Raw genomic sequence first — 12,067 nt, 5'->3', positions numbered from 1 at the left:
CCCTGTGTACTCAGTGCTATATACCTTTGAGCTTATACATTCCGATTTAAGTAAACCAGTCTCCCTTGCACAGAGATAAGGAAACCAAGCTGTGTAAAACAAAAACTACCAACTATTCTACTCAAATCTATATTTAGTATTTGCTGCATCATGCTTTAATTGCTGAAACTGCCTCTACAAAAGCATTAAAAAATCACCAGAAAAAATACCGTTATGAGGTACACTGAATGTTTGGAATAAAACTTCACCTTGAAAAATATACACATCAGTTCTGAAGCACAAAGAAGTTTTAAAATACAGATGAATCATCAACATTTTGTTTCCATCATGTACATGCTCCCAGTGTAAAAAATACAAAGAATAAAAATATACTGAAATCCTCTTGGAGCTCACCATCATGAACAAAACAGAATCTGTTGGGAGTTCAAATTTGTATGGACAGAGAAGAAAAGAAAATGTTGCAAGATTAGTTCCCTCTTTAAAAAGAGCAGATAAGTTAGTAAATACAGTAACTTCCATTGGGCTGGCAAGTGAGCCAAGTTGGATAAGCAGATCTAGATACCTAATTTGAGAGGCTGTGAATTGTTTCCTTATCTAATGAAGTCCCTTATTTTTACTCACTGTTTTTTTTCTTAAGCATATTTTTCATATGACTTTCAAATAAAATTTTACGTGAAGTATATATAGGTACTCAAACTGGACTATATGGTAAAAGACTCTTTGCTAAAGACTCATTTATTTAAAATACAAGTGAACAGTCACTGAAATGGATGGTTTTTTAGAGTCTTGATCAACCATATCTCCAGCTGCAAGGATTTCTCACTGAAATTCTTTTTGCTGTCCCAAGTAGTGACTGCAATATAGGGTTTTACAACCCCTGAAACTCAGCCACATCAAAAATTTCCACAGCACAGGCATCAGGCTGCATACTGCAGGTCTCCCTGCCTGGTGGTGATTCCATACAGAGCAGTGCAATATGGACTTACAAGTTCTGTGGTTAGATTTACCAGAAAAAAAAGGGGCAGATAGAAGAGTTGCTAGTTCCATGTTGGAGAGGACAAGGGCTCAAGGTCCTTGTAGCACTGGTCAGTGGGGAAGCTCTGCTTGTCACATAATGCAGGGTTTGCAAACCACTTGCAAAGTGATTTCATAGAACCATAGAATCACAGAATGGTTTGGGTTGGAAGGGACCTTAAAGATCACCTAGTTCCAGCCCCCCTGCCACCTTGCACTAGACTGTGTTGCTCAAAGCCCTGTCCAACCTGGCCTCAAACACTGTCAGGGATGGGGCATCCACCCCTTCCTAATATCTAATCTAAACCTGCCCTCTGTCAGTTTAAAGCCATCACCCTTTCTCATATCAGTTTGACTGACTAGACCTCAGTAATGATTCCAATGATTGTATGAAGGATGAATAAGCACGTTAGAACCATAGAACAAATTATCAGATTGGTTGTACAACTGAAATCATATCACCTCAGTTTACCACCTCAGCAGAGGATAGTTTTGAAGGAATTCAGGGTAAGGTTTTCCCAAGCCCTCATTCCCATATGGTGAGCTCTTTGCAAAATCTGTCAGAGAGAGTGAGAGAGAGAGAGTTCTCACAACGAACAAAAAGCCAGATTTCTGAATGTGCTCTTCCCTCACCCACACCCTTATCAGCTCTATTTTTAAATATAAAGCTAGCTCCATAGAATCTCCTGAGATTTGACAGTTGGTCACACTGCTGCAGATTAAACAGAAGAGTGGCAGACTTGGCTGGATTTGCTGCTCTGCTCAGCAAAGAGGGAGACCTGCCCCTGCAAACATGTCACAGTGTCAGGAAGCAGCATTTGCTGGATGGTAAATGAGTGTGATGCAGGCCTGCCCCTGTTCAGGACACACAACACAAAGCCTTTCATCATATTTCAGCTTTGATGCAGGCACTGCCAACAGCTTTAACACTGCTCAACTACTGCAAATGAGTAGGCAACTGATTTACTGGCTTGCTTGTATCTGCAGAATAGCTGGCAAGTGCATCATCAGAGTTATTCATGACAATCCGTGTGTGGGTGTGTGTTGAGGCTTTCAAAGAGATGGTGTAAAATATCTGTTCCTTCAGGCCTTCATGGTATAGAGCCTCTCCTCTAAATCTTTCACTCTTATTCTGCCTTGCAGTTTCAGACATCACTTCCAAACCCGTGGGAGTGAGGCCTGCTGTGGCCATTTCAAAGATGATGAAAACTGAGCACACGGCAGCCCACTATGGAGTTGGGGAGGGAGTCCAAGGCTCTCCAGTTTTAATGGTTTCCTGTTAGACAGTGCTAGATGTGCTTACTACCCATAGATTTGTTTATTCATAGCTCAGAGAACTGACGTTTTGATTAAAACTGGTTTTGTTGTAACAGTTCTGTCACTATTATTAAGCAGTTTCAATTCCTTTAAAAATAAACAGGGAGCTTATATCCAAGCAGTTCAGTTACATCTATGTTGTGCATGGCTGTTGGAAAAAGTATCAAAGAATAGATAAAATCGAAATTTAATGCACTTTTCAGAAAATTACTGTTGTCTTAATACAATTAAATACTATTGTTTGAACCCTTTAATACTACCCAGCTGGCTAACTACCCAGCTGGTTATATTAGACAGAAGATTTTTATTAAAGACAGCTTTAGTTTTTCAAACAGCACAGGTTTTTCTGGCTGGCAGAGTATCAGCTTGCCTAGTGAAAACTGTTTTCCCTTGGAAAGAAGAGATGGGTATAGGATGTACCCAAGAAAAGACAATTCCTCTTGGCTGACCTAAGCAGAAGTATTGGCTTGGGTCTCTGAAAGGAGTTCTTTCTTATTGCTGCTAAGTTGTTCAGCAGCTACACAAATTGACTGGTTTTTTTGGTTTGCTTTTTTTGGGGGGGGGGTGGGGGAGGGATTTATGTTTGATTTTGTTTTTCTTCCCAAAAGAAAAAAATAGGATGGTTGAAATTAGCAGCAAGCACATAACAGATTTTGTGACCTTAGCAGATGGTAATGAAGATAGTCGTGGGAGATATAGTAAAGAAGGTGATTTTCTACATCTACAGAATAGGAATGACGGAAATTAAGAAGATAATTCTGAAATAACATTAACTCCCAGACCAAAATTAAGGCATAGTTAGTTTTTCAGAAATAAGAAACAGGCTCCTGGTAGGAGGTCTGAATTTTCATTTGCCTCTTGAACAGCATGAAGTGCTCTGTCTGTTCTCACTAAATAGCAACAGTCAAGTGTAATGTTCTGGATGCTACACAGAAACATATATATGTACCATGAAGTAGAAGGAATGTGACAGTATCAGGTTTTGGAACTTTCATGATCTCTTCAAAAACTCTTCAGCTCAGAAACTATTCCAACTTGCTTTGATGCACAAGTTTTAGGCAGAAAAATAAGTAGATTGATAAGCTTTTTCTTGCTTCCTTTCATGAAGTCTGGGCAGTCAGTAGAAAGAAAGAAAGAAAGGAGAAAAGGAAAACAGAAAAAGGCTGAGAAGAAAGCTCTGAAAACATGCAGATTTGCTTCATCTTGGAGAGGGTAGGAGGGAAGTTTGGAGAGTAACATTATACTAATTCCTCTTTGGAATAATTTATAAAATTGGATATGCAGATAATTCACATACTGTAAGCAAAATTGGCCTGGAGACCACACAACCCAGCAGACTGCAGAGCTTCCAGAAGGCCCAGCTGTTCCTGTCCTTCAGGACACATCTTTGCTCAGTGCTTTGCTTACAAGCCGAGGTCTTTTTTGTCACTGTAAACAAAGAGAAATTCAAACCAAGCAGCCAACCCTGCTCACTGTCTATACACAGGGATTTCTGAGAAAGATGAAGAACAATCTCAGCTAGTCTGAAAGCAAAAGGACATTGCTTAAAGACAGCTATTTCCTTCCTTCAATTTGCCTTGTCCTTACTCTTACTTGTATATGGATCATTGTTAAATTGAGAGAAAGATAAAATAGAAAGCCATGGGATAAAACCTAGTAGACATATTCCCTTCTGGGCATTAATATAAACAATCAAGCAGTTACTTTGGTTACCTTGTTCGTGATCTGTCCTTGCTCCTGTTAGGAAGGCTTGCAATTCCATTACAGAGTCCCCCTCCATAGTGAAATGTGTTCAAGCACAACTATGCATTTCCAAGTGGCAAGATAGCAACCACATGTTAACAATTTCCTTCTCAAGACCTAGATGCTGCAAGTGAAAAATCATGCCTTGGCTTTCTGCCTGCTTCTGTCTGGCTTAATTAGCTGATCACACCAACAATCTCAGCTAAAATATTTCTCAGTAAAAGGGTAGGGGGGAGCTGCTTGAGCAGGACTGGGTGAAGCTTTACACTCAGCTACTACACTAGCAAGATCCAAGAAGAAAGGATCAAGGGCTTTGGCTCAGCACCTTCCTTATTCAGACAGAATTTGAATTTTTGCAGACTGAAAGCAGGATTCTGAATAAAGCCTGATGTCTTCTAAAACTGCAATAACTGCAGCTACACAAGTTCTGGTTTTGGAGAATTGTTCCAGTCACTGTAGAGAAAGAGAACCACTGTAAAACCAAGAACAAATCTTTATCATGATCTCCCAAAGTGCTTTGGATTTAGAATCACTTTATAGCAGTGAAAATTACATTGAAGAGGAAGAATAATAAATATTTTCTCCATTGTCTTAACTTTATTTTTTTTCCAGGGACTGTCATCAGCTCAGTCATAAAAAATTATATGTTCCCTATCTCTTTACTATTTGGTAGTGGCACTACACAGCATAGTAGCCCCACTTCTGCAGTATATTCATCAGCATAGAACTCATGTTTCTGTGCTCTGCCTGGAGGACTCTACAAAATAAAGTTTTCCATGGTAATCAAGTCAAAATGACATATTCCCATTTCCTAATGCAACCCCAAAAGTGCTGAAACATCAGTAAAACAAACACTTAATAGCATTTATGTTTTAAACACACTTAAAACAAAGATCCTAAAGCCTTTACAAAAACAAACTGCACTTCTTAACCATCTTGCTGGAATTTTACAGTGTCATCATGAAGATTTTTCAGCTGCAGATTAGTTTTAGTTCAAGTTTAAACTCAAGTTTAAGTTAAGGCATACAGACTGCAAGTGCATCCAATTAGCACGGTCAGTTCAAAAAGTTTGATTTTTTTCCCCCCATTTTCAGATGTGATGCATAGATCTCCAGTGAAGGCATGATGGTTTATTCACATCATCCCACAGATGAAGAGAGTCCCATGTGTTTATTCGGTGCAGGGCTGGTTTACTTCAGCAGACGAGTCCATATTAGCAAACTGAAAAGGAATGCAGCAAGCCATCTCCTATAAACACCATTTGGCTATTTAAGCCTACACTGCACTAGAAATAGAATTATATCTCACAAACACCACCAAATGCCGGAGTATATAATTTATTCACTGCACGCTATATTATTTTCAAATCAGATTTTATCTGTCTCTTACTATATAAAGCTGGGGAAATATTCTCATGCACATGGAACACTTCTGCACTGAGGAATCATATCACATTGGAATCAGTTTACAGGCTATGCATTCAGGATCAATCTACAAGGCAGATTCAGATTTTGATTTGGGTCTTGCTTCTAGTTCAGTGACTGACCTCAGATGTGTTCCCCAGCATTTGTTTTGCACATTGCCTTTCACTGAGACTTCGCTGACTCTACTTTCCTTTGTCCTATACCACTGTTGCCTATCACTGTCCTATACCTTCCGTTGCCACCCCTCATATCTGCTGTTTGCTTAAACACAGCCTCTGGAATGCTGTCTTCTCCAAGCTGAGAACAAGTATCTCCAATATCTCTTAACATCCCCACAAACACCGTTCATCCAGGTGAAGACCATGCAGTCAGGTCTGTAGTCTGCAAACCTTCCTACAAATGCTCCCTTTCTTTTGGCCAAGTAAGGACTATAATCCATTTTAGTGCCTCAACATGTAAAGATGATTCAAATGAAAAAAAAAAGGTTGCATTTGATGCAAGCAGATAATGAAACCTTAGGACACAACCCTGTCTAATCCATCTATTTCAAATTGGAAGTTTGAAACATACTTTTACTGTACAGCTTTGCACGCAGAGGATATGCTCTGATCTTTTATGCCTCCTCCTTTAGTTAAGCTAGGTTTTCACACCGACAGCAGAGCTATTGTGTGCATGACATTTACTGCTGGAAATGGATGCTGTGTCTTGGCAATGAATGGAAAATCTGAGCATTAGCAATGAAAAGATATCGTCAGAGTGTTCTTGGTCTCTTGTTAGTCATTGAACGTAGAGGAATTCAGCACAGAGGAAACATGCTGGGTGACTGTCAGTGTTCCCAGCTCTGCCTGAAGAAAGAAAAATCCTGCTTTAAAACAGATTATGGGCACTGAGCATTACAGGATCCAGATTTTCAGTGCACACCAATGAAAACCTTCCTGACAGCAGAGTTCCAGCAACCCAGCTGGGGTTTATTTGGGAAACGTGCAGTTTTCCACATAGGAAAGTAAATTGGGGATGCTTGTTTTCAGGTTGTATGGAAAAATCTAATTGCTCTGACTAATTTGTATTTAGATGCAGCTTTATAGCCTGCAGCAAGAAGACACAGTCAATAGGCTGGAAAGTATAGCGTCATCTGAACCAGAAGTTCCCCATTTTTTTATAACCTCCCTTGAGAATGGTGTCCATGGTCTATGTCTGACTGGATTCCCAGGAGACAACACAAGCTCTTTCTACAGGTAGGGCTCTAAGGCTTTGCATTCACTCACTCCTTCACTAGGTATATATCACTTACCAGCTTCACCTGAGTCTGCTTTTCTGTCTATCGGGGTCAGTGTCCTCTGCTGAGACAGCAAACCCTTTCCCAGCTGGAGACAATTCCCACCATGCAACCTTTGAGAAAGTCATTCACAGCCTGGGTGACATCCCAAAGGCTGAGTGCATGCCTGGCCACTGTGTGCACAGACTGGCACCACAAGGGGACTGCAGCCAGCCCAAAGCTCTGCCTGCCACCGACTCCCTCTGGATCTGACAGGGGTCCACAGCTTTATTCCTTGCAGTGGCTTTGTAGGTAATGATCTGAGGATGTACAGAATAAGCCACAGAACCTAGGCAATCTAAAACTAACCTGGGTTACTCACAAAAGCATGTAATGCACCAGATTTCTAATCTAGAATTTGTATGTCTTTCAAGCCAGAGCCAAATAAAAAGAAAGAGCTTAGACAAGGCACAAGATGTTTGTTGTAATCTCCCTGCCCTTAGCAATGCCATGAGGAGTATGCTCTTCTGACTGATGTGTTGTGTAATGATCTTTTGCATATAATTATTCATGCAATTAGACTGACAGGTGCTGTCTAAAAGATCTATTGAGCATTTATGCCCTGTATTTTCTCATTTTATTAATCTTGAAAAATAGGGAAAATATCCAGCCAGTCAAGGTAACACTTGAAGTTGCTCTTTTGCAGTACCATCCAATGTTACTTACAGCAGCTGTATTTAACTTCATGCTGGCAACAGAGATTAAAAAAGAACCCGCATTTCAGTTGTTTACAGATTCTAAACAAAAGATAATTATTTTGCTATGGAAAAAATGATCTAACAACTTATCTAAAACCTGCTTCCTTCAGAGTTTCAAGAACCCAGGGAAGGAGAGGGAGGAATTTAGTGAAAAATTTTTGCAGTTCTTAAAGAAGACTACACTTCAGCAGAAGCAATTAAGGATTTGAATTTCAGAAATTCTTATTTTAATTTATGTTAACAATGATTAAATTTTCTGTCTTTCCTTTATGTCTTTATTACAGTATACCATTACACATGGGCTTTTCGTTAGACTAAATTTTTCTGGTGAATCAGGATGAGGTATATCTTTGGCTCTTAAATGATATATAACTTTTTAGTATTTACATTTTTTCACACATTTTTTGCTAAATAAATTCTAGTACTCACTAAACAATGCGTTTACTGCACAATGAAGTTTTAAAACATGCAAAAAACAATTCTGCACACAAATGTTTCTGTGGGAGAGTTAAAGCTGTATTAATTTGGCACCAGAGCAACAGTGCATGAAGCAAGTTTTTATATTGGACAAGCAACAAAATTTGGTTATTTGAAAGAAGTAATTTACGATAAATAAAATATTTACACAATCCAAAATCTAATCAAGGTGCTTGCTTCAAGAAGTGTATTTACATGGGTAAAAAAAACCCTCCAAGGACATACATGAACATAAAATGAGACAAATGCATTTACAAATCACGTTATAGGTCAGTGAACAAAGGATGTTGCCCTTGACACATAGTCACTGGTCTATAAAGGGAGATGTGTGTTTAATCTTAGCCTGATTTCCAGTGGACAGATGGCATTATTTTGCAAAGCCTGTGGTATCACAATCAACATTGCCACATCTGTAAAGTACCAATTCCCTAATAGGTAACAGGTTCCCGAGTTGGTGATTTTTTCCCCCTAGAACTCCCCAAAAGGATACATGGGAATATTAATGGGAAGGCAGCCCTGCTGCCTTTTTGGATGGTGCACTCCTGTTCACTTTGCTATCCATCAAGTGCAGCATGAATGGGCAATGCCATGCAGCTCCCCAGGACACTGCAGAGAGGAGAGAGAACCATCAGACAAAATTACATCAGCTGTCCTGCAGAGCATGAACGATAGAGCCAGCAGGGCCCAATGCACCTTCCTTTATGCCATCATGATGCCATTTGATGGAAACCAGCTGCTCTGGTCATGTTCTTCACACTATACCCAGCCCTGCCACCAGAACATGCAGACAAGATCCAGTTGTCTGATGCTGTTATGCTTTATTTTGTTTTCAGTAATTTCATATACTTATGTAGATTGATGTTCTTGTAATTAAAACAAAGAATCACTATCAACAAATCTCTCAGACCTTTAACAAAATTTAAACTGATTTCCATAAGCTATGTCAGCATTAACAATACAGTATTAAGCCTAGTCACAAAAGATTTTTAAAAATGTATCTGCCCATTTCACAAGGAAATACATCTGAATGCATCTTTAGTGGCACTCCATCTCTAGTTATTCAGAAACTTCCTGTCAGAAATGAATTCTCTTGGCTTGCTTTGCCAGAGCAATCACTGCATACATGCCAAATCCACAAATCACAGGGTAATTCATAATGCTGGCTTAGCAAGGAACTGATAGAAAGTGTTGCATGCATAGGACTTGACTAATCTTAGAGAAGAGAGGGATAAATGTTCAACCCCCCCATTCCTAGATTTGCATTATTAGTTAGTGCCCTTATTGATGCCTACCATCAGTGGGACAACACTTTTTTATGTTGGGAGGGGTTTTTTTTCTGAAAAAATCAGGATCAGTTTGGATGTGGCCTTGTTCTCAGTTGAGATAGGTGGATCCCTGGCTGTCCTAATAGATAACCTGTTCCCTGAGCTGCACAGGGTCCTGGCAAAGTCCCTAGCCCCAAAGCTTCCCCTGTGCTGCCTCCCAGACTTATATTCCAGGGGAAGAGCTGCCCCCTGTGCTACCTGGATGCCCACTGGGTCATGGGTGGCCTGGCAGCAGACTGAGCCAGCAGCAGAGAGCCACATCACAAGTAAAGTCAGCTCTGAGCCAGGCTGCCTCCTCACTTGCTTCTTTGCTGAACTTGAAAGCAAAATGGACATCTTGCAGTGGAAAATCTCAATGCCAGTGCATCAAGCATTCTCCTGCTGGAGAGGCCTGCCAGGAAGCACCCCAGCAGTGCTCCTGCTGCCTGGCAGAGCCACTGTGGCATAGAAAGGTGTCCAGCCAAAAGAGGGACAAGTTTTACCCCTGGAGCAGCGAGCTTTTCCATGGGGGTCATACTGATCCTGGGCCAGGAAATGCCTGGGAACAGAGTTCTTTCCTCCTCAGACTGCACAGCTGCACCTTGTCTGCCAAACTGGTCTGTCTCAAAAAGTGATTGTCACACTAAATTCTCCCAGGAGGAAGAGAATTTTTTTATTTGTAGCGAGATAGCAAAATATACAAACAAAAGAGATTTCACAAAAAAACTTCTATGATTATTTTTCTGGAGCATGCACAAAAGCTGTTGTGTTTGGCAATGAATTTAACAGTAACTTGTGTTGTTCAACTCTTTACCTTTAAATAACACTCCTTAGTACTCCTGTACTGTTTTATCTGCCTGTTCCATGATGCTTCTGCAGGAAAAATTACCTCATATATTTGCACCTCCCATATTTGCACACTGTAAAGTTCACAATTAGAAAATAAACAGGAAAAACCACCCCTTTGAATTTTGCACAGCCTAAAGCATCCCTCAAAACAAGAGCACTGAACAAAACCTTCCTGTCATTTTATTTTTTACTTCCAGGGCCAGGTTTGGAGCATTTTTTGTACCCATATCAGTGTACAGTACAGGAAGTGCAGAAAGGCAGGAGCTGCAGTCTGCTCAGTAGTTGTGAGACTCTTTAGGTCCAATATAGAGAAAGCCACACAGGAATCCCAAGAAAGAGATGTTGTTTTACATGGACTACATGTCTATTGCACCAGTAGCTTTCTAGTTTCTTTCTCCTTTTGTATATTTGACATCATTCCTCTCAGCAGTGAAAAAAAAATCAGGGTTAGGATCTAAATCCTGAGACTCCTGTGAAAGTTTGGACGTAGACCTGCATATAAGTCTTGTGAAGCCAAGTGTGATTTCTATGATTCTGTGATTTTTATTCTTTGTTCGATGCTCCTTTTTATTCCACCTTTTACTGTGCTCTTCATAAGCAGTTATGCAGAAGTGCAGGATTTGTTTTACACATCAAATCAAATTTTATTTTCAGCTGCTTCAGAAAAGAACAGACCATTTGTGCTGAAAGTCATCTCCTCCTGCTGCCTTTGCTTCCCCAGCATGGTCGATGGCACATTTCTATCCTGAAGCAGAGGGCCCTGCCATTTCTTCTGAGTGATCAGAGGTGGTGAAAGTGCTTTGTTATCCAATTGCCAAAAATCCCTAAGCCAGCAATCCCAGGGATTTAAACTAGCTCAAAAAGAACTTAACAAACCAGGCTCCTGTGGAGAGCTGCTCCTCCTCCAAAGGATTTATGTCTTTCTCTACAGCTCACAAAAATATATAATGGATCATAATGGAAGATAATCACAACTATAAAGAGAAAAGGTATGTACTCTTAACATCCTATTCTAAAATGTCTTGCATACAAAACTATTTACTGTAATCCCTACATGAAACATTCACTAGTTTTATACACTGTTGTAGGAACACTAGAAAACATTTTTGTATATTAAACAATGTTAAACAATGTTTTCACTTTTTTGTCCTGTAGCTAGTATTTTATGGGTTTGCATGCTGAGTCTCTTCTTTAAAAATTTTCTATGCAAGTTGCTGACAACTGTATAATAGCTGCACAGTGGAAATAGAGCATTTAAAATCAAGGAGCCATATTCTGCACACACTTACTCTACTGAAAATCCCAAGTAACTCTGCTGACTTCCCTGCATTTAAACTAGATTTATAATGAAATTCAGAAATTGACCCGTACTTCCACTGATTAAGCTTCAAAGTCATTTACTTATGACCTTTTCTGAGTACAAAGACATTTTAGACAGTGTTACATAAGCATCTCGCTAGATACAGTATGACTTCAGTTAAAAAACAATTATGGCAACAATTACAGTTTCTCCTTCAATCTTTTTTAGTACTGCTGGAACTAGGAAAAAATACTACCTTTTTTGAAAGCTCTACAATATTATTTTCACTTATGATCCTGTTCTCTGCTCAAAGAAACACAAAAGGTACATCTAGAAGCAACTTACTTGGTGATATAGCTAGTCCCCTGCAAATGTCATGATTTTTTTTATTTAACATTCATTAAATTGTCATACATACATTAAATTGTCTTCAGCATCCTCCCATATGTCCTGAAGAAAACAGCTTCTAGCACTTCTCAAGGAGATAATCTACAGACTCTCCAGGATCTCAGTATGCTGACCTGAGGACTATGAAATAGCAGCCCAGTCCAGGGCAGTATCTTTCTCTTAGTAGTAAAAAAAAGTAGGAATGAAGTAATACAAACCCCAAATCCTAAAGCAAGATC

The 12,067-nt window shown here is 39.7% G+C and overlaps 1 protein-coding gene across 3 annotated transcripts in view; it reads right to left on the bottom strand.

Annotated features, from left to right (window-relative positions):
• CEP85L (centrosomal protein 85L) overlaps positions 1-12,067 on the bottom strand; it is a 136,366-nt gene that overhangs the window by 114,143 nt on the left and 10,156 nt on the right. The window contains exons 2-3 of one of the 3 annotated variants that reach the window (XM_014876689.2): positions 4,045-8,594; positions 3,629-3,759 (exon numbers count right to left, since the gene is read on the bottom strand). The exons of 1 other annotated variant lie outside the window; for it this stretch is intronic. In XM_014876689.2, coding sequence (XP_014732175.1) covers positions 3,629-3,716 — 88 coding nt within the window. In that variant the 5' untranslated portion in view covers positions 3,717-3,759; positions 4,045-8,594. Of the gene's footprint in view, positions 1-3,628; positions 8,595-12,067 lie in introns of all 3 variants that reach the window. One more of the 3 variants, XM_088161884.1, reaches the window with a different exon arrangement.

This window comes from Sturnus vulgaris, chromosome 3 (assembly GCF_052056855.1).
Source record: "Sturnus vulgaris isolate bStuVul1 chromosome 3, bStuVul1.hap1, whole genome shotgun sequence".
NCBI classification, from domain to species: domain Eukaryota; kingdom Metazoa; phylum Chordata; class Aves; order Passeriformes; family Sturnidae; genus Sturnus; species Sturnus vulgaris.
This window is presented reverse-complemented; position numbering and strand designations above follow the sequence as displayed.